General features: G+C 41.8%; 1 protein-coding gene across 2 annotated transcripts in view; it reads right to left on the bottom strand.

Moving 5' to 3' along the window:
* The window catches only part of SHTN1 (shootin 1), a 70,770-nt gene that overhangs the window by 9,123 nt on the left and 35,186 nt on the right, over nucleotides 1-26,461 (bottom strand). Inside the window, exons 9-16 of one of the 2 annotated variants that reach the window (XM_056352012.1) lie at nucleotides 16,106-16,252; nucleotides 14,675-14,828; nucleotides 11,549-11,654; nucleotides 9,666-9,748; nucleotides 5,977-6,086; nucleotides 5,268-5,321; nucleotides 2,308-2,428; nucleotides 1,202-1,385 (exon numbers count right to left, since the gene is read on the bottom strand). In XM_056352012.1, coding sequence (XP_056207987.1) covers nucleotides 1,202-1,385; nucleotides 2,308-2,428; nucleotides 5,268-5,321; nucleotides 5,977-6,086; nucleotides 9,666-9,748; nucleotides 11,549-11,654; nucleotides 14,675-14,828; nucleotides 16,106-16,252 — 959 coding nt within the window. The remainder of the gene's footprint in view (nucleotides 1-1,201; nucleotides 1,386-2,307; nucleotides 2,429-5,267; nucleotides 5,322-5,976; nucleotides 6,087-9,665; nucleotides 9,749-11,548; nucleotides 11,655-14,674; nucleotides 14,829-16,105; nucleotides 16,253-26,461) is intronic. The other variant, XM_056352013.1, reaches the window with a different exon arrangement.

Raw genomic sequence — 26,461 nt, 5'->3', positions numbered from 1 at the left:
ATTCATGTCAAATTAACTGTTGAACAAATCTTCATCTTTCTGATTAAATTAAAATGAAGATCATCTTTCTTCTAGGGATACTTAAATTAAATAAAAGGGGAAAACACATATGATTGTAAAAGACATCCTGCTTTTAAAACTCGGTGCGACTTAAATACTGTAGAGCACAAAAGGAAATTGGGCTCTTTATCCATTCAAAAATAAATTATAAAAGTACCTGCAAGAGAGTGAAGTAACTATCAATTCATAAAAATAGATACGAACTGAATTTCCAGCTCATTTGTCATTACTTACTCCTTTGAACCAAGCAATGGATACTTGCTAGAATTGGTACTGGTGATATTTTTTAACTGACAGAGCCGGAAATCAGAGGTTTAATTAGCCATGATTACAATATTCTGCTGATCTGATTTGTCTCAACTATTTCCTTTTCTTGAAGTGACAAACTGACAAACAACCTGGCAAGGGAACTGAAGCAAGTGCACAGCCTAATTTCAAAAGGAGCTTGGTATTGTTGTAAAACAAACCAATCCTCCAGGGGATCTGTCTGAAATAAATATTTCTGAAGCAGGTTTAACTCTTTGATGCTTAACTGGCACCTTGGGTCTTCAATCTGTTGCGACAAAAGATCCTTCTGCCCATATGTGCAAATGCGGCACTAACTATATTTTTTGTAGCTTTTGAAGACTCTTAATCTCGCGATTTCAAGGTAATTCAGAATTTTTACCAACAAACGTTTAAGAGGAATAGGACTTGTTTTGGTCCAACAGAAACTACCCTGAGCACCTGCATACAGACCAATATGACCTACATGACAGTATGTTTTAAAATATTGTGCTAGAATTACCCTATTTTTTACATCAAGAGTTAACTATACAACTATCATCCCTCTTCTCTTCAGGATGTGGAAAGACCCCTCAACTTTGCCATTCCTCAGACTCTTGAGGTCTCTTTTGGCAAAGATGATGAACTTTTTTTTGAAGAACGTTCACAGATTTTACAGGAAATGGGCTTTATTACAGAGAATTCAATTTCTACTTCCACATGAGGCTATAAATTATTTGAAGAGTCAGTGAGTGGTAAACAGCTGCAGACTGTACCTTTATCCTGTTAACCAAAACTGGTATTAAATCACTTTCAAAATGCACCAGCTAAACAGATCTGGTACTAAAATGTATCTAGAAATCCATATTCTACTTACTGTAATGTATGCTTGGAGCCCGTGACGCCCTTAAGCTCATTAGAGATGGGACCCGAGTCAGGTACTTTGGGACTGAATTCTGTCTCCAGGTCTTTCTTGTTCAGCGCTGTTTGTGCGGCACTGGCTCCCGAACCTAGCACAGGCAGAGATTTTGATTCTGATGTGGCCAAGATTCCAGTGGGACCTAAAATCCAAAGAAAGTTTAATGCTTCTGTCGTCTAGATTGACCAGTCTAGAAAACAACACATAAGCATAGCAGAATTCAAGCTAACTAAGGAATCAAAATGGAATTTTAACTAAAAGCCTCCAGTGCATGGAGACTAGCAAAATGCAGCATTTGCAGCTTCTGCTCTCCCTGCCAAGATTAACCCTTTCTTTTACCCCAGGCAGGGCTTGCTATGTTGACACCGTCATGCACGGAATCCCCCAGCCTCGTGGGATGGCGAGTCCTGCTGCCCATGCAGCGCGTCCACGCCACAACTTGCCAGTGCTCTCCCAGCCCAAAGTACAGCTGGAGCGAGAACCAGCCCACTGACAAAAAAGCCTGTTCTCATACTCCTGAGTGAACTACCCAGCTACAGAGTCCAAGCTAAATCCATACAGTGACATTAAAACCAGCCACATCTGCATCAACTATCACATGGCCTTACACTTGCACAGACTGTTTCTAACTAGGCAGAACATCAACAGTTCCTTACAGATGATGATAATAAAGCACATTTTAAGAACTGCAGACCTTTGCTCTGCAGAAGAGGCTAATTCAAAATATTACTCCTAAATCCTCATTTCTCTGGTTACCATTACTTTAAGGAGTATTTTCTCAGTAGGCTCAGACTATTAACTGCAATAACAATGTCTGAGCTCCAGGCAGGACAGAGGAACCTCTGTGTATATGGCTGTGTGCGCAGAAAATCCCGACAGAGGCATCTCTTGGAGAAAATGGGGATGAAAAGTGACAGGTGCGACAGGGAAGTGAATCACTGTAGAAGTAAGCAGGGCTCTCCATAATGGCTGAAATGGCAATGGTCTGGAAGAGAAAGTAAAGCTTCAAGAGTCACTTAATGCAAGAGAGAGGAAGAGGACTACAAAGGAGTCCAGCCACTTACTGCCACTGTCCTGGTCAGTGGTCACTTTCCGGCGTCGCAGAACTCGTTCCAGCTCTGTTTCACTGCTGTCTGTTTCAAGGGACTTCAAGCTTCGGGAACTAGTGGATTTATTCAGCGTTTCCTACAGCAAGAAATAGGCATGAGAAGCTCTCTGAGGACATAGTATGCCTTGCCAAACATCCCATATGCACAACATGATAACCTTTTAAACCGCAGTTCTAGACCAGTGTGTGAAGCTCTTCCATTAGTACAACAGTGAGCATCTGGGGGCTGGCTCACCACTCCTCCCCTTACTTGGATTTCCTGGTGTAGGGATTAACCATACTTAGCTACACATTACGGTTCTGATATTGGGCTTAAGGGTGATGCTCTGGATCACCAATGAACAAATTCTGCTGTTTGCAGGGAACTGCCAACTTCCTCCATCTTAACGTTTAAAGGATCTTAATAAACTGCTAGAGCATTACCATGCCCATTATCAGCAGAAAGCCAACGACTCATATTTTACTGCTGCATATGTTCTGTGCTGGTCCTGTGTTGCTCCATCCTGGTGTGTACACCTATCTGTAGAAGTCAATAGGTACTAGCAGCAACTGCAGCACATTATTATATTCTGTAATCTAGCTGATCTGCCATAACCCTGACCCTATATCCACATACTTCATGGCTTCTCTTACATACAGAGTTTGATCTCAAGCTTTTTAAACACACAAAATAGAAATGCATGCTACTCGTGCCTTATGCCAAAACCAGTATTTTGTAGCAGCGAAGCTGCAAGTCCAGCAGCGCTTCTCTTAAGGTGTGAGAGGAAAGGCTTTAATCAAAGCCTGAAACCTCACAGACTTGCCCACAGGAATTTTAACACGCACATAGTGCACACTGCATGCATTTCCCAACTGACAAAAGTCAGTTACTGGATCAGCACCCACTTGATTGTAAAATTTCCCTAAAATGTTTACAATGCAACTGAAAACTTGGGACCTATATGGTATTTCATTCTCCCTCTGAGTCTTGCCATCTTTAGGGATGCCCAGGAACCCTGTTCATTCAGCCTTCCACAAATGTCAGACTCACACAGCATTTTTCCAAAGTATAAATAACATACTCTTAACATCTTTTTTTGACAAGCACATATATTCTGAGCAGAAATAGCAAATGACAAAAGGAAATGGCATCACAAGTTGCAAAACCTGTGCTACTTTCAGGTTCCCAGCAAAGTAACTAATTCTTCACCACCACCCAAAAATTAAAGTATTTTCTTTGGCAAATATTTGAAATTTAACTGGGCAGGTACATTATTAATTAGTAGTATGCTCCAGATCTGCACAAATGTACACAACAGAGTCACTCAAGTCTGCAATTTACAGAACATAAATGTGTTTTGTTTGTAACAATTATATGGAGGTCTACATGAAATGCATAATTAGCATAGTAACAACAAATGTTTACTCCATCACATCCCACCCCCGTGTTTGTTGTCTGACTGTGCATAATGACTGGTCTCAAGAATAGACTGGAATTGGATTTTACACAGTTTGTCTTACGCCGCAAATATCCTAAAGGGCTCCAAAGCAACAAGCTAGATACAGCAGTACAGTGACTGTAGGCTTCTCTCTGCTCCCTCTGAAGTACATAATCAAGTCTCCCCTGATGTCAGTGATACAGTGTCAAAGAAATTAAACAGCTATTAGAAAACGAAAGGGCCTTCAGCAGGATTGTTCAGTCCAGCCCTCACTGGTCCAAACAGCACGCCATATGAAATATTCCTATAATTACAGAGTTTCGTTTAAAACATAATCTCCACGTTGCATTTTATTTCTTTTCTATTTACCTCAACATTTAGTTATGTGTCCCTCTAATTACAGCTTAGCATTAAGGTCTGGTGGCCCTGTAGATGATTTCTTCCCTTCTTCCCCTGCTTTCGTGTGACTGGAGAACAGTAAGTTTAACACACTGTTGGTGCCGCACTCATGGTTTTAAATGGCAGCACAGGCTGTGGCTACGCTCCTTGCTGCACTACCCAACACAGCACTGAAGTTATTTTTCATAAGGTCTGTTTAGGTGCTACAATGGATGAGTAGAATGATTAGCCTTACCTTCTGTAGAGTGAATGTGAAGTATTTTGCTTCGGTTCAGGCAGAATTTCACCTTACAAAGGCAAAATTTCACCTGATGTGCCAAAGTCACGCTTCAACTTTAAAAGCTTCAGGGTCACAGAAGTCAGGGAGCAAGCAAGAACTACAGCTCCTTCTGAATGTTTGATACAATTTTAGCACTTGTGCAAAAGAAGCAACCAGTTAAATAAGCAATGCAATGTATGAGCAAAGGATGGAATTGGAACAAACTTAGCACATTGCTCTGAGCAGGACCAAATACACACCTGATGTTTTTATTTAGCGATCAATGGGTATGTGGACAGCTATTCAGAATTATTTTTTTCTACTTATAAAGGCAGAAAGACTAGAGAGCTCTTGCTCTATTTAGGCTACGTCTATGTTAACAAGAAATTCGGTGCCTCAGGAGAGAGCAAGAGTTCAGAGCAGTTGATGAGGAGAACCCTATGTCTACTATATGCGCTGTCTGGGGGCTTCACTTTGGACTAGATATATTCAGCTGCCTCTCACTCCCTAAGCATTCCCACTGTGAGTACTTGGATAGTTTCCAAAAGATCTATGGCAGGTGTGGACCATAACCTCCCCTCTAGTGGCAGGAACATACAAATCTGGGAGCAGAGTTAACAGGCTAGTTTTCTCCAAAATAAATTCTGTTCGCAAGACCAAAACCAATCTTTCAGTCTGACCAAAGTAAAAAGTGGAATCAAGGGATTCACTCCAAAACTGCTCTAAAGCTTCAAACCAAAACACCAATGCAGAAGTTTCAAATACTCGTCTATTTTACACAGAAGGCCCTGTCAGCTCAATGAGAAGAATAAATGAAATATAAACCACAAGTTTTCTTACCAGAATCCCTTTTAATTCTTTCATTGCACTTTCAGAGGGCTTTGGTGTTTCTGGCTGTAAAAACACATGCATGTTAAAAAACACATGAAATGGACCATGACAGACTTTGCACTTGAAGACAGATGTCGCACGAGGGTCTGCCACACAGGCGTACAGTTGTGTGACGTTCCTCTGCTCTCTCCTCTCCTAGGCACATGGCTAACGTCCAATCTATAGTCTTACACAGATGAGTGGAAGAGTCTGAGCTCTTAAGACTGTGAATCACAGCCTACACACATAAAGAAAAGTCATGCTTTTGTGAAGACTGTAAGCAATATTTTATAGTAGCCACATTCAGGTATTAGTGCTAAGTGTTGCATAAAAGGAAGAAATACTGCTAAATACCATCTACTTCTTTATCACCCCCTTCGGTTCAGGCAGAATCCTGTTTTCTCTCTGTGCTTTTTGTTTCTCAGTAGCTGTTTGTTTACAAGATGTTTGCTTTCAGTTCCTTTCTCTGTCAAAGAAACTGGGCTTCTATTTACTTACTGTTGGCTTCGCTTCCTTTTCTGTTCTTCAGGCATATGCTGCTCTATTTTATTCAAAATCAAGCAAAGCAAATGAGGTGAGATAAATGTATTCTTTTGAATGTTTCACAGAAACTCTGATTTATTTTCAGTGTAAATTAGTGTACTTGGCTAATATCATTGCTCTGCTATTTATTCCAAACCTTTGTTTTAGGCCTGCTTGACTGGTTGACTGGTCTCAGATGAACTCCCTTTTTAATTCTGTCCATCATTTCTTCAACAGCTTGTCTCTTCAGATCCGTAACTTCTTCACCTGTTCCGAAAATCAAAAAGCATATCATGTTCCAGATATAAATACAGAGAAATAGTACAAAGAAAAAACCACGTTAAACAGATAGCCTACTAATCAGCTTGCTTGCCATAAACAGTTACCATAATCATAAATTAGTTTTAATGATGAAACAGTATTTACGTATACAATGTACTTAGCTATACTCCATGCCTGCATGTGTGGGCATACTGCTCAGGTACTACCCAAATCCATGCTTTTCCTCAGTTTTATTGAAAATGGCAATGATAACCATAAATATATAGGCTTACTTTTCTCCCCGTAAGTGGGCTGTTCACAGGGTCTTTCTTACATGATCACTATCTTATTCTTAATTTTTCCCACCAAAAAGAGGCCCTTCACCTGATGTTGCATGCATCTATATACAGTAGCAGAAAGCAGTAACCTCGTCTCTAGTTATCAGGAATTCTAGTTCCTGGATACAGCGCTGTTGGTGATCTTTGCTATCAGCTACACTGTCACAAGCTCTTCAAGGATAATATGCCAATCTACACACGCTGAGGATCCAGCCGTGGACTTTGCAAATGCCTGAAGAAGTTTGGACAGAAGGAGGGCCCAGATCCTGAAAAACGCAAAGCTCCTATAACAGTTTCGGAATTGCAAAAGTTTAGCGCTACAGGCTGAAAATACAGCCCCACTTCCACTGTACCTCTTCACCCTGGCTCAGCAGAAATTTCCCCAGCTTCACTGACACAGGACAAGTGCACAATGCCCCACACACGGCCTGCACGCAGCCCATCACAAGACTGCCGAACATGTCTTGTATTTCACATGGGTTTGAGAACCTTGCTGGAATGATACAGCAACATCTCAGACTGAACTAAAAACACGTTTAAAGAACACTGCATGAAGTCAGAGTGCAAAACTTAAATACCATGAAAGGAAATGGTTGCTTTCTCAAGAGACTGAGTATCAGGACTGCAAAATATTCAGATGAAGTGGGAAGCTGTGTGATGAACCTAAACAATACCTGTTAACTTATCAGTGTTCTGGATAATGTAACAAAAGACATTTAACATGCCATCCCAAAAAGAGGTGGGGGGGGAAAAGAGTACTTAAAGCAAATACATGGAGAAATACAGCTGATGGTATTCAGAGCTGCAATGTTGTACCTTATATAACAGGAATTTTAAATAGACTTTCGCTCTCTCACTTGTCAGGGTACTATTGATGATTCATAGAAATGCAGTTTCTGTATTCTAAGCCTATTTAATGTCAGGCTTTAATTTCACAAACAGGCTGTTTCAAATATAAAAGCATAATTGGTGGTATGGGATAGAAACCACTCATTCTAAGTCCTTAACAAGGGTCAAAATAAGCCTCAAGTTGGATATAATAACAAGATCAAGACAGAACTTTCCACCTTTTTATATTTTTATTTTAGGAACAGCTCAACTATTAAGAGAAAAAGCAGTTCATATGTGATTGAAGAAAGGTCAGAACTCTTAAAGTTTGCTAATAAATAATGAAAAAATGGGGTGTAGAGAACTTATAGTGAATTTCATAGTATTTCCTGCAATCACCGTTTGTAACGGTCTCAACAAAAAGGTGTAATCAAAACATCTAGGATGCTTCAAGATAAGGAAACCTGATAAATAAAGGCAACATAATTGAACTTTTACTGAAATATAAGAGTGACTCTTCATCAGAGACCTCAGTACAAGGTCACTTCTCTGATTATTTTACCCAGACAAACAACTTTATTTCTCTCAGATTGGTAATGAGTTCCCAAAGGTCCCCGCCAGGACCTGCCCAAGTCACCTGATTCCTCAGTTCTTCACCTGAAAATGGGAGGGGTAATACTTCTTGTCCTTCACATCCTGCCTGTTGGTCCCATCCAACAATCCAGCAATAGTTACAGACCATGACAGTCTGCTAGCAGCAATTTTTTCTTTAACAGTTATATCCTATACCTACAATTTCAGCCAGGTTCCCTCCTGCAGCCCCCTTTGTTTAAGTGGCAGCAAATGAGTTAAGCAATTGACTACAAACTCCTGTTTCAGAAGGAAAGAGAGAAACAGCCAGAAAAACCTTAGTTATTTTACTGGCAATGCTTGTCTAACTGGCTTTGATTCTTCAGGCGCTCATGTTCATTTGTAAATCTGTACTTGACTCCTGTTCTCAACCTACTAGGTTTCCAGCTTCCATTAACAACAATAAAATGCAATTTCAGCTGTTACTTTGCACGCAGAGTCACCTTAGTGCAAGATCCTGTTTTGTTTTAGGTTTTCAGTATTATTAAAGGATTAGCATTACAGTCAACTCTGAGTGGTAATTTCACAAGATATGAATAGAGGGATGAAAACTGAAGCATTTAACAAACTAGCTCTGTGGAGAGGCTTGGGACAGAAGAAATCACAAACAAGAAGCCATTTGAAAGTTGGAAACTTCCCTGTGTTATGCTGCATATAACCTGTTCTCTGCTTAATGCTTGTTGGATTTGTTCTTCTGCCTCTTCCAGATAACCTATGGTAGTGCAAAGTCCTGGACGTACTGTAGGTGCAGCTACATGCTATATTGTGTCCAGTTTAAAGCCACAGGCTGAGCCTCTAAACGCTGCTATAGTGCAACTACTACTGCCAGGGCGCAACTCAAGCTGCATGGAGTTGGTGTAACAGCATGGGGCCTAAATTGGACCATGCTGTTCTCCCCATCCATTTATATCACCCAGCACACCACCATACCCAACTAAGTGCTTATCTTTACCCTCTCCCCAAGGGAAAAAACAGGAAAGATAACTTTTTCTGCCACATCAGTGAGGAAGATCAGCTCAGTAACTTATCTGATAAGCATTACAGCCAGAAGCAGGAAGATCAGAACTCTTCAGTTACAGCAAGTGCTAGATCTTCCTTTAAGGTTTTTGATCTGCAGCTTCAAAGACTGTTCATACTAAAATCCATTTGGAAAAAGTATATTGGATGCTGATGAACAGCTCAGCTGTGGAGGCACAGGTGGCTACAGGGGCTGCATAAGTTTGCTGGGTATCCTGAGGCAGCTCGCAGTAGAATAGAATAAAATATTTCAGTTAGAAGGGTCCTACAACAATTATCTAGTTCATCTGCCTAACCGCTTCAAGGCTGAACAGAAGTTAACGCATGCTATTAAGGGCATTGCCCAAATGCCTCAAATGCTGGCAGGCTTGGGGCATTGACCACCTCCCTGGGAAGCCTGTTCCAGTGTTTGACCACCCTCCCCATAAAGAAATGCTTCCTCATGTCCAGTCTGAACCACCCCCCGGCACAGCTTTGAACCATTCCCGCTCGTCCTATCAGCAATGAGGTCACCCCTCAGCCTCCTTTTCTCCAAAGTAGACAAACTCAAAGTCCTTAGCTACTCCTTACCAAAGCTACCACACATGTACCTGGGCTGCAACCACATTTCTAACCGCAAGGCAGATGAATATGCTGGGACATGGATAGCAGTAGTTAATGTTGACAGTTATAAGCATTTGTATCACTAGCTGTACGCACGGTTCATTTTCACTAGTTTTATCTGCAGTACCTAGTGAATAATCTGCACGACTTGAGAAAGGACAAGCCATACCTGACTCTTGCTGAGGAGGTTTCTCCTTCTTGCTCACATTGGTGTTGGAGTGAGATCTCTTGCGAATCATTGACATAAGAGACCTTTGGGAAAAATGAAACTGCAGACTGTCATTCTGTCCTGTATTACACACTGTTAGAATGAACTTGAACATGACATACACAACAGCTTGCTTATACCTGATTATACAGCTAGTTACAAAAGACTCATTTAACAGTTCTTGAATGCAGATGTACGTTCTGAATTACCCCCCACAATGCCTCCCATCAAAATGCACCAGAGAAATCTATTTCTTTTTAACAGGCATTAGGCACAAATCAAAACACTCCAGATTTGAATATTAAATGACAGTGTCTCATTGTAACACATGACAAATTGAAGCTGCTCCAGCATAATAAGAGGAAAGAAGAGCTTTCTTCTTTTGAATATTGATAGCAAAGTATTAGGTATTCTAATAGATAGATATCGACATGAAGATATTGAATCTTCAGATATTGAAGTGAAGTATTATTCTTCAGAGGACACTTAAATATGGTCATCAGTATCTCCTCACCAACTACAAGTTTGTAATCTTCTTACGGTATCAAATAACTATCCTTTCACTATAGTCAAAATGTAAAAGTCCAGGCATAGAAATGATTCATCTTAAAGCCCAAGTATAAGCTCCTATGCATATCTGATGTGTCAGTGGGGCATATCACTCCCAGCTGAACATTGCTCCTTACAGAGCAGAGTGACCTCCCTGACAGAAAGGGTCAGAACTCTGTCCCAGAAAAAAGCAGCATTCAGCGCCTAGGCTCTGAAACAACCTCTACGCACATCAACATCACAGTGCATGAAGGAAATATTCTGATGTAGCTACTACAGGGCTTAAAATGAATTGTGTTACCTGTTTCAAAAATAAAAAAAAATAAAACAAAACACAAAAAACCAAACCCATACCACCACCACCCCAAGTTAATTCATGCTACACATTAGCAAGAAAGAAGCAAACAAGCCAAGTGAGTTAGCGGACAGAAAAGGAGCAAAAGGCGAAACACAATTGTTCAGAACATGTTTAGTTTAGATTTCTAAAAATAAAGCAAGATGCCCAAAGGGATGAATTCTCCCTACTAATCATCTCTATCCATATATTAACACAGTAGTTAACAAGATTCCTATATGTAATTTCTATTAGGTTAGAAAGTGTCAAAGTCCATTTATTTTTAAAACCAAGCAGACAACATGAAGATCAGCTGAGTTCCTAAAATTAGCTAAACACACCTTAGGGCTTAGTTAATTAATTCAGGTCTAATGCCTGATACATCCTATATTGGTCATCCTCTTTTACAGTCCTTTGCAAAAATCAGACTTAATTTTGATAATTTCACCCAAAGCTGCTTGACGATGGGGTGGTGATTTTCTGGGATTTTTTTTTTCTTTTTAACTTAGGAAAGCAATTGTGGGAACTCAATGGAGTCTGCATTTTCATCACCAGTATCTGACAGGAAGGGACACACAGTAACCCAACATAACCTTTGGTTCAAAGGCGTTTTCTTAGCAGTAGATTCAGACAAGCATTTCACAAATCTGCAATTACAGCTATCAGGTGAATAGAAAAAAATAACCTCTGAAATTAGAGAAGACAGGTATCCCTCCTACTGCAAAGTCACAGCCTAGACAACTGGTTGGGCTTGGCAAGGCAGACACTGTTCAGAATTGGTCAGGGTGTTCGTCTGTTGGCAGGTGGGGCACAGAGCCCGTCCTGCCAGTAAAAAGCCCAAGACAGATGGAGAAAGCCTTTTTTTTCTTTAAAGACCCTCTTCCTGCTTGGATGCAAGCTCATGTAATGTATTCTGCTTCAGCAAAGCATTAAAGCTGTGACCTTTGATTTAAGCACTTACCGTATAGGGTTAGGAGGAGGAGGAGGAGGAAGAGGAGGAGGGGGTGGTGGTGGTGGAGGTGGTGGAGGATTTTCAGACTGCTGTATTCGTTTTTGAAGTTCATCAACTGCACAAGAGCAACAAAACAAACTACAGTAAGTTCTTGGTTTCTCACATCTGCTCTAAAACTCTGATGGTTTAAACAAAGCAGCTACTAATTAACTAAAAAACAAACAACAAGAATAAACCATACAACTTCTAGGATATCACATTTTTGATTTCCTACCAAGAACAATGTCCTAGATGCACAGGATTCTCATTAAACCAGGTAGCTTCAATATGAGTTACTTTTGAAACTAAAATGACACTCTCCCTCGTACAGGATCCTTCATATAAAATGACAGAGCATGGAAAAGTTTATCACGTTCCGGCAATGGTCTATTTGAGGTTCCATTTGAGAATGAATTAAGAAGAGATGAAAGAAATGAGCAATTTTGGCTTCCAGCCTTATCTCTGTCTTGCTGATGGTGTGGGTTTTCCCCACAAAAATGGTCAAAACTGGGCAGTGATCAGAATGGATTCCTTCTCTCCTGTTTTCGTGTCAGACCTAAACTGTGAAAATTACTTTTCTGCACTTGAAATATTGTCAAATGCAGTCAACTGGGGAAGAGCAGATACAAAGAAAAAAAAGTCTTAAATTTCTTTTTGTTAGAACAATTTTTAGCAATTGTTCTGAATTATGGCAGAAGTACAGAATATGATTTCCAAAGTGGATAAGGTTCATTATTCTCATAATGATGGATTCAAATTAAAATTACAATCTTTAACATTTACTTTTAAACTTAAAAAGAAAAAAAATTAAAATCAACTAAATTGCTTTAAATTTCAGGTACAATCTTTATGCTGATGAATTCCTTCTGAAGGACAAACAAGCCTGGAAGAACCTATGTGCTGCCATCCAGCAAGACCTGACCCCAGGCTGGAGAGCTGGGCAGAGAGGAACCTGATGAAGTTCCACAGAGACCAGTGTAGGGTCCTGCCCCTGGGGAGGGACAGCCCCAGGCACCAGCACAGGCTGGGACTGGCCTCCTGGGGGGCAGCTCTGTGGGGACGGGACTGGGGGTTCTGGGGGCAGCAAGTCGCCCGTGAGCCAGCAGTGGCCCTGTGGCCAAGGAGGCCAGTGGGACCCTGGGGGGCATGAGGAAGAACATGGCCAGCAGGTGGAGGGAGGTGATCCTCCCCCTCTGCTCTGCCCTGCTGAGGCCGCCCCTGGAGTGCCGTGGCCAGTGCTGGGCTCCCCAGTTCGGGAGAGACGGGGACCTGCTGGGGAGGGGCCAGCGGAGGGTACCAAGATGGTGAGGGGACTGGAGCATCCCCCGTATGAGGAAAGGCTGAGGGGCTGGGGCTGCTCAGCCTGGAGAAGAGAAGGCTGAGGGGAGCTCGTCGATGCCTACAAACATCTCAAGGGCGAGTGCCAAGAGGACGGGGCCAGACCCTTCCCAGTGGTGCCCAGTGACGGGACAAGGGGCAACGGGCACAGACTGCAGCACAAGAAGTTCCTGTTGAATATGAGGAAGAACAGCTTTACCTGGAGGGTGACGGAGCACTGGCACAGGCTGCCCAGAGAGGCTGCGGGGTCTCCTTCTCTGGAGACATTCAAAACCCGCCTGGACACGACTCTGTGCAACCTGCTCAAGGTGAGCCTGCTTTAGCAGGGGTTGGAGTAGATGAGCTCCAGAGGTGCCTTCCAACCCCAGCCACCCTGTGATGCTGTGAAAGAATCTGCTGTGAAGGTTAGATCTTTTCCAAGGCAGCTGAGAATTCATATGCTGCCTAGGCGTATTTTTAAGGCTTGCTAATGTAAAACTCACACAAAGCAGTTCTTCCAAGCAAGACTGCTTAAAGTGAATCCTGCTTTTAAGGGTATGTTTCAGAAAAGTGCGGCTGTACATGGAGTCTTAACTGAAGACAGGGACTTTGGCCTCCTCTGACAGGGGCTTAAATGCTTCTCTGACCAGGTGTCATACTTAAAACTAGCACCTGGTTAGGCCTTCAGCTGAACAAGGACTGAAAGCAAAGGTACATGCAAATACTTAACCAGCCACAGCCCCACACTCCCTATAGCGAAGCCACACACATCAGGTGCTCTTTTTAAAATCCATTTTAAATCAAGAGCATTAGGTCAGAAATATCCTCATTCAATACATGGGATGCTGCAGACAAGCCAGGCACCATCCTGACAGCCATAACTGTGTGAACATCTGCACTGCAACAGTTGTTCTGTCCTCAATATTCTGTGAACCTATTCTTTGGGTGTTAAAGTCAGAGACAAATGCACACAGCAGCTAGCAAGACTGTTCCTTTCCTTTCAGTCACTTGACACGGAACGAAATATTTGACTACACGTAAGAGATTTACATATAGAATTCTCATAGATATGAGCCATAAAATCCCACCAGATTTGTTTAGCTAACTTCTTTTGTAGAGCTCTGAAAGCAGTACTTACCTTTTAAATATCTGGTTTTTGAAAAAAAGAAAAAAAGAAACACCTCCTAGACCCTCTCACATCAGCAGAAATTGTTTTCTCACATGTCAGTATGCAGGGCTAAATCATGTCTTTATTTTCACTGATGTCTTCTATTGCAAGACTGTTAAATGGCTGGGTAAGCTTGATAATTACGGGATGTTTTTGTACAACTGATACAATGTAGACTCCACAGTCTGATAAATCACTGTGCATCTTTGCAAAACAAAAACAACGAAAAAAGGAGGGGAAAAAAAGAGCAGAGTTGTCCCATTTTTTTAATTTTTAAAACTAGGTAAGAGGATACATTTTGATTGGGTACACATTTCGACTGTGTCTTTCACACAGAAACAACAGATATATATCTCCATCTGTAAGACTCAGGGCAATTTAACAGTACCTTACAGAAGTTTTGCAAGGTTATTCTTTCACAGACATTCTAGACAACCGTAGTTGAAGGCAGTTACTGTATTTTGTCTTGTAAAGCACAGGTCTGGATCTCAGCTACAAAAGCTGTTGCTTCTGGGGTCTCAAATGTAACATGTATAATTCTATTAGATGTGCACTCACCACTCACACCCCCCTCAATTTTCCCTCTAAAATGAGTTATTATATTATTTTACCTGAATGCTTTAGGTCTCTAGCTTTTTCTTCTGAGTTCTGACACTTAAGCTCTAGTTCCTTTTTATCTTCTTCCAAAAGTTCTAGTTGCTGTTTAAGACGACTAATCTCCTTATGCAGTGCTTGATTCTCTAGCTGCTCCTCCAATTCTTTGATCTGCAGTCAGCAAACAATAGCATTCATTACAATGAAAGGTATTTTCTTCCCTTCCTTTTGAGAAATAACCCATTAGGCACAGTTATTCCCGAAAACATGATTTAGGAGTGAACTGCAAGTCCCAGAAAGAGGACAAATTTTGAATGAGAGCTGGACAGATCTCTCTGAGAGATGTCAGAATTTCTATTATGATCCAAACTTGTTTTATCTCTTCTTCAGAATACGTCTTTAGCTCCAAAGTATTTGAGCTATAAGATGTTCCCTTTTTCTTTTTATAGTTTTTTTATCACGTAATTAGAATTTCAGAACATTTCTTCATTTGAAAGCAGAAGAACATTGACATTTTTGTTCTTTCACTGATTGTTTCCACTGACAGGTTGTTATTTAATCTCCCTTGTCGCAACTCATGCACATGCCAGTAGGTGAACTATGGAACATCTGCAGCACTGAGGCAGCATTCAGGTGCAGAGTAGCAATCACTTCCCCACTCCCTAAATATATACATTTTACTCTAGACTTCAAGAGGCCAAAGATGCAGAGGTTTTCTATAAACTGGCAATTATCCTTCCAAAACACTCATTCAGAAGCAAGTAAGATTACATATAGTCTTAGTATCACTGCGCTGATGAAAGCACTGGAACTGTCTACCTCTTCCTAGCATTACTCTGTTAACAGAGTGGAAAACTAATTTTCAGGCTTTGGAGTGAAGCAATGGTGATTTCTCCCAGTTAGAGACTAATCTAGTCCTGTTTCAAAGAATATATTTGTTTAGATCCTAGTGCTTTAGACCCTATCATACCACTTTGCAGCATTCACCTAACATTTCCCTGCTCTAGTATGTCTGGCTCTTCCCCATGCAGTTCGTTAGCAAGTGGCCAGACTACTAGCGTGAACTGCCCACCTCTCAACTCCTGGTCCTCTTAGCTTATACCCCCCTTAAAACACCCTTTATATTACTCAAAGTCCAAAATATTCTCTTGTCATCTCTTCTTCAATGGAACCAGACTTACTGCTTGTATTGCACTTTACCGGCATCCAGAATAAAATACTTAGCTAAACCAGAGCCCTCAGGCCAAAAAACTTACAGGTTTTGTACTCATGTCTACCAGTGACCCAGAAAAAGGGCATCACAACCTTCTCTGAAGTTCAGGTTTGTATTTTGAATTCTTATGGGGCACAAGAGCTCAAATAATTCCGAACATAAAAAATATGATACTACTTAAATTCAGGAGGGTCTCAAAGACTTCTGCATGAGATGCAAAGTAATCCTGTTTTACCTTTTGTTGGTGTTGAAGCCTCTCTTCTTCTAATGTGTGGGTTAGCTTAGCGTTGTCATCCAAAGCCTTCAAAAGCTGTTGATCAGGAGCAGAATTTTGCAGAAGCAATTGACTTTGCCTTTTCATCTTGTTTTGTTCAATAAACATCTGCCAAAACAAAACCCACCCCCAACAAAAACAACAGTTAAGCACAGTCTAATGCTACCCTGGGAAAAATAGCAACTGAAAAGAAAATGAAGAAATTAACATTGTGTTAATATATGGTAGGGATAGCGAGGAAGAAGGTGAGAAGGAAAGGGAAAAGTAGTTCGAGAATAAAATTTACAAGAGCTAAGCTCACACTGAAAGAAACCAGGTGTTTGCTGATAGAACCACCCACTGCTACACCTCAATTATGCGCATGTTGGTAGCATTCAGAATTTAAACACGTCTCTGAATTTTGTTTCCTGGAAATGGGAACAATCTGGTCCCTATTCTGGGAGTTCCAGAGAGATTAAAAGAACTCTAGGTGGAGGAAAAAAAGGTCTGTGAATTCACAGGCTACCTCCTTAAACACACCTGCAAGCCTTGGCATAAAGCCCACTTCTTGTGAATGTTACTTGGATATGTGAATGATGGAGAGTCTTTGGCAAATGAATTTCAGTCCATGTCTGTGTAATCATTTCAGGGCAATTTCAGTCTTTTAGTTCTGATCCTTGTGTTCTTTCCTCTTCCTCAGTTATATTTTTGACGTGGGGAATGGATACATTGGGTGTGGGGGAAATAATCAAATAGTCTAGAGACCTGATATTTACAAAAATACCACACATTTCTCTAGGATTCACCTAAGAGATGCAGAGGCTGCCAGCACATGCAGTTTCCATAAGAAAGATCTGCTCCTTCCAGACTGTTCAGGAGCTCAGGAAAAAAAAGACTGATTCCTGCCAAAAAAAAAAATTCCTAGTGAATTTGTTCTGCATCTTGGCATCTCTTTCAGGTAGAGGGTTGCCCCCCCGGCAACAGGGGCTTCATCTCGAAAAACTCAGCTGAGCCTGTTCTTACAGCAGAAAGAGGGACCGGGTCATGCTGAGGTTTCAGACGAGTGCACAGATCAGCAAAGCATGCCACTTACAGCAGAAGAACAGAGAACAGCCTGAGAATGCAGACACTCCCTCCGACTGTAAAAACACTGTTGTACGGCACAGCAAAAGCAAGGCAATGCTTTAAGAATAAAGTATTTTAGACATACAAAAGTTCCATGGCTCTTTTCAGGTTCCCATACTATTTATTTACACACCCAAATTACGGATACAACATATGGTTTCTTTTCATCTGGTGCTACTGCAGTGCTACGTGATTTATTTATTTAATACAATTGGATTTTAAAGAAATATCAGCTGATGCAGATTTGTGGCAAGCATTCCATCCAGTGCTTTGCACAGACGCTTCAGTTGAGTCTTCTTAGCAAGCAGCTCTCTAGCTGTACATACAGACTGAGAAGCCTGCTGACCGTGCTGAACTTTTAACTCACAAAGCAGCCTGCTCGACCCTGCGTGCCAAGAAGAGTCAATTGATGCAGCCTTAATACTAAAAAAACCTACAGTGAACACTTCATTGGGCAAAGCTGTGCCATGAGGGCAAGGCAATAAAGGACTGGAAGTATTCGATGAAGAGGAAACGATGAACAGATTCTAGTACCACACACTGTTATAAAACAAAACCAAATTTATGACAAAACACACAGGCCACTGCGGCATGGTGCAAATGTGCACTGGACATCAGCTCCCTGTCACAAAATTCTGCCAGTCAAACCAATTATGTTTGCGTTACCTTAAATAAGTAGGGCTGTACCAAAAACAATTCAAAGGCAAGAGAAATTCAGAATCAAAGCTACCCACCCCAACCCATAAAGGTTTGCCTTTGTATTGCAATCCATCGATTTGTTTAACATTTTCTCTTCTTAAACAAAACAGCATGTTTGAAACATCACACTTTCAAAAGGCCTGTAAATCACTGCTAAAGAACTCAATACTGTCTCAAACCCTTCTGCTTTCCTGTTAAGTGAGTCAAAAGTTATTTAACCCTGATGGAAACATCTCTCTAGAAGCCACCTTCACCAAACGTCACAGTTTACCTATAGCAAACTTTCAACGCAAAGTGAAATCTTGGGTTTCATTTTTTTGGAATTTGAAAAACAGTTTGAGATGATAACTCCAGATTTTTGTTCCCCAAGTTTCTACCACTAAAACCAACAGAACAGAGTTGTTCCAGCCTGAGGGAGCAGAAAGTTGCCAAAACAAGAAGAAATCAAGTAGATCAACTTGATTTCTTCAGCTTGAGCAGATACTTCACCAAATGTAGAAAATTCATATTCACTTTGTTTCATGCTCTTCTGCAACAAAATCAAAAAAAAATACTTTTGAAGACCTGGCTGAAAATCTTTTCATTCAGAAGTTTTCACATGAAGTATTTTCAATTGGCTTTATAAATTGCTTTCATGATATTGCAAATACGTTCCTGCTTACAACATATGTAAAAGTGTTTTCACCACCCCAAAAAAATTGTTGTTTATAACTTAATGCTGTCATCAGACACATGGGAATCAGTTTCTCATGGGGAATCCCATCCATTTCAGAAGTTACTTACACACATGTCCTTGAAGTACCAGAATATTTTAAATGGAATGGAAAAAACTAGACAAGATGGCCATGACAGATAAAGCAGAAAGCAAGCTGGTGATGAACTGATTGCAAGTTTTTGAGAGGTTGCTCTGTGTGTTTGACAGGGGACAAAGAACCACCTTAGAAATTAATTCTAACTTAAAATTTAAAAAAATCAGTTCCTGCTTCAGCAGGGCAGAAATCTGTCTGCACAACCCTGAATATTAATTAAAGTGACTGCTGAAAGGGCAAAACAGCTACTAACAGGATTATTTGGACTAGGTGGAATTTAACCAATTGATGGATTAGTTCCGACTTTGCCACCTGCTAGACAATTATCTGCAGAGTATCCCAATCAATGCTAGAAATGTAAGTTGATGCTGAAGGAATCTACTGAAACCATGACTGCAATGAAAGGCAGATCACAAGGGACAATAGTTTGCTTACAGCTACCATTTAAATTTTAAAAATCTCCAAGTGTTGTTCAAAGCAGCTATGTATCTTTCCCCCAAGTTTACAAAAAGAAGCTCCAAAGTGCAGGAGATCTGGGACTTGGCCACTTTCCATCAGCAGAGTTTGCATAAGAATTGAGGAGGGGGAAAGAGAAGGGGGTGAAATCCTGAAAATAACAGTCGTTTTTCCCTTGACCTTAATGGGGCCACACCTCATTCTCAGACCACTGCTCTAACCATTACCCTAAAGAGCGCTCGCTGCAGCTGTTTTTTGTTTACACCAGAGCTGGAAAAGGAATTCTTCCTCATTAAAAAAGTTAGAAAGCAACTCCATTAGTGTCAAGTCCCTGGGAACTCTGATCCTCGTTCAAATAATGTTCAGGGTACAACTGGATGCTTTCCAACTAACTCTTCTCCCAGGAGCAAAATGAGGCCAAAGGAAATGCTTTGATATCCATATGTTGCTAAATTTCCACCTATACATCGTTTGGGTACTCGCTATGCGGGATAACTTTTTTGTCTTAGCTACAGTTTGAAGGGAGTAGAATGTCTCAATACAGCCGCACTGTTATAAGAAGGTAATCACTGGGTGCATAAAGTAAAATCTACATCAGTGGCAAATGCTATCCACTATGAATAAAATAGCAAAAGGCATGTTGCAAGGCAGAGTCAAACTCTGGAAGTCTCAAATAGAAAAGAGATTAAGATCAGTCAACTAAACAGTCGGCCCTGATTTCAATCCTTGGCAGCACTGCTCCATCCCCTACACATCCTAGTGAGACATATAGTAAGTCATCCTCATTGAGTGGTAACACGCTCATTTACATCTGTCATAGTTTACAGGAGCTGATGTCTTTCCCATTACGTGTACCCTAAAGCCTTATAGTCTTGTGTTCAGACCTGAAATAAGTCCCAAGAAAGGTAGGGTTAAGGTACTTGTATCTCCACAAAAGAACAGCCTGTTGGGAGGATTGTATGTAAAGGGGAGGACAGAAGTGATCTTGTCTGATTATGGCTTGACAGGGCACTAAATGGCTCTAAATTCAGGAGGTACTCAGTTTAAAACACCAGCTCCAGGTGTGGATTTTAGTTCAATGGCTAATCAGGAAAGATAAATATATATACTCTAACTCTGTAACTGCTTAACTGTACTGTATTATCAAGGACACCTGGGCTTGTGAGCTTCACTGCACATAAATATTACAGCAGGGAACAATAGCTAGTGGGGGTTTTTGATGGAAGAGTTGAGAAACAGATGTATCTTACTAAAGCACATTAACATGCCCATAGTTTGGACATTGACCTAGAAACGCTCCCTCTACACTCAGATTCAATGCTGCACATCAAGCAATGATATCAGCCTCATATGAGTTACAAATTCCTTATGGTTTAGTGGGTTCATAGGTGTCTGAAGAGCTACTCAGGAAAAAAGCTACGACAAATAAATAGGCTCTGCAGTTCGGGCACAATCCAGAAAACGTGCTTCAGCACATGTTTGATTTTAAATGCATGTGGCATTACTTGGATCTGAAAATGTTGTAGCTGGTGCTTATATTCCTCCCTGCCTAGTAACTACTTCTATGAAAAGTAACTGTCACGTGATGTCAGACAGAAAGAGATTACCCAAATGGCTAATATCAAGGGCATGGAGGGCACAGGACAAGACTCTCTCTAACAAAAAACCAAACAATGCGAAGAGTGGAAAACCACAGCAATGCATTTCTGGCAGTGTACTTCATAGAGCTCCTCCTTCAGAGGAGCCAAAGACTAACCCTAGATAGATTTTCAGACTACTACAGAAAACCAAGCAACAGGATCATGAAAAAGGACACGTGCATAGTAATGGGCAACCAACAGTCACTCCTCTTTCTCCAGATAATTCATAATATTTTATGGTTAGTAGTTTTTGTTCAGCCCTGCATCCATTTTAGACTAATAAAAGATACAATGCAGTTGATTTGGTTACTTGGCTAATAGCCAGACAACTTCTGAAGGGACTGTTCCTAAAGAACTACAAGTTGTAGTATTAGTAAGTTTTGTGGCTCAGAAGACGAGATCTAATTTACTTAGAATGGGGGAACTGGAGTAGATGAGTTAACTGTATTTCCACAAAGGTGCTTAGAGCATGTGTTTTGAGCATGAGAAAACTGAATCCTCATCAGTTTTGTAACTTCCTTAAAAACACAGTATTATTTATTTTACCAGCCTGTTCTGTACAAAAGGATTTGTCAAACTACAGCACTCATTTTTCACTTATGAGACATAACTGCCCAAGGCCCAAAATAAAGGGGAAAAAAAATCACTATTGTAATTTATTTCTTTGTTTCCTGTAGAAAACCGTTTTCTTTTTGCCACGGCAGAAGTATATAACACTTCTATAACACTCACAGTCTTACACCATCGAGACACTATCGAATATATTTAGAAACAGATCATATACCACATGAAAAAGGAGGAAAACTCTCCACTTTTTTTCCCAATAGATTAATTGCCTGAACAAAAAAAGAGAAGGGAGTAGGGGGGGAAAGAGGTAGACCAAAGAGATAGTTTCCTAGAGCGTACATCTGTTACCATTTCACAAGCCTGTTCTTGGGAAAAAGCTTGATGAAATATATTAGTGCTATATCATGCTTCAAAAGTGGTGACATCCAAGCTCAGGAGAGTTCACGTACTAACCACTTATCATGTCTCTTTAATTATTATTCACAGTTTAGTCATCTGGAATGCAAATTAATTATCTTCAGATACCAGTCACTGTTGAACTATCCTTGGTAATGCACAGTGTGGTACTTGTAAGCACAGAGTTGCTCCACGAGTGCTGGTTATGCAGTATGCACTCACAGATGTGGCATGCTAATGCAGAAGTCCTCACACATTAACCCTTAATAAAAGGTCACAAACACATCTGAGGAAGAAGAGTTCTTGGGGAGCTCACGTCATTGAGATAACCAAATCCACTGCACACAACCTCATGAGTAGTGTAAACATCTGTTAAGAATGACAATAGTTTTTCCTAAGTCTTCTAAAGTGATAGCCACCTTTTATCTTTCAATAAGGGAAGATTCAGTCCTAGATTAAGTAATGCAGCTGTGCACTGGCCCACGTATGGGATGCAGGCATTTTGAGGTAAACAAATGGCAAACACAATGTTGTGTAATAGTTACTTAGAAACACATAGACATGGTATGCTGGTTTAATGCATCCATAAACACTGAGAGTTGAAGGGAAACTCAAGGAAAAGATGAACGATTCACATTACAGATTCGCTTCCCTTTTTTAATCCATCTGGATCACAGTTCCTTTGAACCTCTCAGACCACAAACTATTTTACAGACAACCATAAACACTTGGGAAACCCTTAATTTTTTTCTCCAGTTGTATGTTTTGAGAGAAAGCCTACACTAGCCTCAAAAGTGAACGGAACCCCAACAAACCTGCTCAGCAGTTTGACACTTCACTTCTATTTATCCAAGATACAGAGGACAGAAAACAAGAGCTCGATACTAACTTTGAGAGCACACTGCCTCTTATCCAGGAGGTTTCCAGAGTAACTTTAGATGCAAAGGTTGTCCCCATGCCAGCACACAAAACAGTAACGAACTGTTCACTTGTAGTGGTTTTGGCTGGGGTAGAGTTAGTTTTCTTCATAGCAGCTGGAATGGGGCTGTGTTTTGGATTTGTGCTGGAAACAGTGTTCATAATTCAGGGATGTTTTCATTATCACTGAGCAGCCCTTGCACAGAGCCAAGGCCTTTTCTGCTCCCCACCCCACCAGCGAGCAGGTTGGGGGGCACAAGAAGTCGGGAGGGGGCACAGATGGGACAGCTGACCCCAGCTGACCCCAAGGATATTCCATGCCGTATGATGTCGTGCTCAGCATATAAACTAGGGTCTCCCCTAGGAAGGGGGGACGGGGATGGGACGTTTCAGAGTGATGGCATTTGTCTTCCCAAGTAAACGTTACACGTGATGGAGCCCTGCCAGAAGGAATGGAGGTGGCTGAACACCTGTCTGCCCATGGGAAGTGGTGAAAAAATTCCTTGTTTTGTTTGCTTGCACGAACAGCCTTTGCTTCACCTTTTCAACTGCCTTTATCTGAAGCCATGAGTTGTCTCACTTTTACTCTTCTGATTCTCTCCCCCATCCCCCTCACGGGAGGAGTGAGCAAGTGGCTGTGTGGGGCTTAGTTGATGGCTGAGGTTAAACCACAACATCACTTTACAAAATATTGTTGCAAGGCAGGATGTATGCTTAATAAACTATTTATGCCAGATTATTTTGTTAAACTCCTGGGATTTTTACATCCCTAAGACTTTAAATTTACTTCTCTCACTGTGTTCCTCCCCTTTTGGCTTCCTCTGGCTGTATGTATTGTATTTTGCTCATCTTTGTGAAGAGTGCTTTTCAGGGCTAATCTCTATATTACTGCAATGGCCTTCAAGATACTCTCTGCCTTCCTTTGTTTTCTTATAAACTGCTCCACAAAGAGCTGAGAGATCTTAAAGTGTCTCTTAAAACATGACACTAGAATTCTGGTTAAGCTTGCCAAGATTCCTGTGTTAACAACCCTGTTTTATTCAGGTAGGTACAGATTTTTCCATGTCCCCGCCCCTTACACACTCTATTTATTTAGTTCTTTTATGCAGAGTCCTGTACCTTTCACAATGGATTGTGACTCACTTCAAACCTTCTTTCTTTTTCCTTCCCCCTCTCCACACCACGGCTGACAATATTTACTCAGTTTCTTTAGAACCTCTACAGAGCATGAATTCTAATGTTTGAAGTTGGATCATTTTTGATTAATTAAATATATATTATGGTGGTGCCAGCAGCATGACTATAATTAAAGCTGTATTGGATTATTTTTTAATCAAAAGCTCTGATTTTCAAGTGTTCACTCACTCCTATATGTGCTTGCTCCCTCCCTCTTCTTGTCTTTCCTCTCTCCCCCATCTGTGTTCTGCTTCTGCACACACACTCACCCACCCATTATTTCTCACACCTGTACTCCCAATTGCTCACATTCTGTGGCAAATCCTCCTCATTTGTCAGAAGTGCAGGATGCAAAGGGCATCCCTCCAAAAAGCAGCCTGCACCAGTCACTCATCTGGTCTCCTCCCACCACAGCCTCAACGCAACCCCAGGAGGGCAAAGCTAAAAGAGGAAGGCACTCTATCGAGAAAGGGGTTAATCTGAATTCATGGGATAGCCCCCTGTGAAGGCAAGATTCAGATACCTCAGCCCCTTAGAAAGACAAGACATCCACCACCAAACAAGTCCCTTCACAGGCAGTAAGTCTGTATTTCAGGGAGCTGAAAGACACATCTAGGCTGTTTGAGATGTCACAAACACTAATACGAAACACTAAGATGTGAATTCTAAAGTCTTTGCCGTGACGCTGCAGTGACACCCATGTTACTCAGAGCCTATTTCCTTTCTCAAAGTGCTCCAAACAAGTCGAGCACAAAGCACTGAACATGCAGTGTTGCCCTTTACTGAAAGCTACTCCTTCTCTCATTACTGCACAGATTATCACAACCAACTATTGTGGGTTCTGCAAAAAACAAGCAAAAATCCAGCAGGGTTTTTGTTTTTTCAAGAAACATTTTATAGGGACAGAGAAAACACGGCTGATGAAAGCAAGCAGAAAATCCCTGCACATCCTTAGCATAATCCAAACTGTAAGCACATCCTAGAAACCGCAGTTCGCAAAACACAGCTGCAACCTTGTGGCATGATCCATGTGAAAGGACACTCATACAACCTCACCCAAGCCTAAAGCTTTGTTGCTGTGGATGCAGTTGTGGTCTAGAGCCTATCTCTCTAATGTCTCAGGTCACTGAAGGGACACCATCAGTGTGAAACCAGGCAGTGATAGCAGATTTTTAAAGTGATTTGAAATGCTACTAGTTCCCCAAAGACAAATGAGCAATGTCTTTGTTGTCATGTTCCTATATTTTAAAAAACTTCCCAAAAATCTTTCTGAACAGCATGATACCAAAGGAAGAGGAGAAGCAGGTACACAAAAAGAAGACTAATGCAGGCCTGAAGCTCACTGTTGTAGTGACTCTGGTTTAGATGGGAGAACTTCACAGAATGAAAAGCCTCAACTGAAGAGCTAACACTGTCTGTCTACAACAACGGTAGCCCATAGTTTTCATGAGAGACAACTAATGACAAAAACCAAGAAGTACTTTTTTGCGCATAATCAATATTTTGCCTCAGACCTTAATAGCAAGACCAGCTTCCCTTGGGTACTCAGCCCCCTAAGCTGGAAGACAGGGTTGAGGAGGAGCAGAATGAAGTCCCCACAGCCCAGGCGGAAACGGTTAGTGACCTGCTGCTCTGTTCACACATGCACAAATCTATGGGGCTAGACGGGATCCACCAAAGGGCACTGACAGAGCTGGCAGAGGAATTGCCAAGCCTCCCCCCACCATTTATCAACAGTCCTGGCATACTATAGAGGCTGCAGAAGGCTGGAGGTCAGCCAGCGTGACCCCCATTTACAAGAAGGGCAGGAAGGAGGATCTGGGCCACTATGGGCCTGTCAGCCTGACCTCAGTGCTGGGGGAGGTTATGGAGCAGCTCATCCTTAGGGCCGTCATGCAGCACGTGCAGGACAACCGGGAGATCAGGCCCAGCTGGCATGGGTTCATGAAAGGCAGGTCCTGCTTGACAAACCTGATCACCTTCTATGACAAGGTGACCAGCTAAGTGGATGAGGGAAAGGCTGTGGCTGTTGTTGACCTGGACCTTAGTAAAGCCTTTGACACCATCTCCCACAGCATCTCCTGGAGAAACTGGCTGCTCATGGCTTGGATGGGTGTGCTCTATGCTGCATAAAAAGCTTGCTGGACAGTTGAGCTCAGTGGTAGTAAATGGAGTCACCTCTGGCTGGCAGCAGGTCATAAGTGGGCTCAGTGCTGGGCCAATTCTGTTGAATATTTTCATTGACAATCTGGATGGGAGCCTGAGTGCACCCTCAGTCTGCAGACGACACCCCGTTGGGGGTCAGTGCTGACCTGCCGGGGGGCAGGGGGCTCTGCAGGGGGGTCTGGGCAGGCCAGGCCGATGTGCCGGGGCCACCTGCATGAGGTTCAACCAGGCTCAGTGCCGGGCCCTGCCCGTGGGTCACACCAGCCCCAGGCAGCGCTGCGGGCTGGGGCAGGGGGCTGGGAGCTGCCTGGGGGGAAAGGGCCTGGGGGGGCTGGCTGACGGCCGGCTGGGCAGGAGCCAGCAGGGTGCCCAGGGGGGCAAGGGGG

The sequence above is a fragment of the Falco biarmicus genome, chromosome 9 (genome assembly GCF_023638135.1).
Source record: "Falco biarmicus isolate bFalBia1 chromosome 9, bFalBia1.pri, whole genome shotgun sequence".
In the NCBI taxonomy this organism is placed as follows: Eukaryota; Metazoa; Chordata; class Aves; order Falconiformes; family Falconidae; genus Falco; species Falco biarmicus.
The sequence above is the reverse complement of the archived record's forward strand: the minus strand, read 5'-3'. Positions and strand labels throughout refer to the sequence as shown.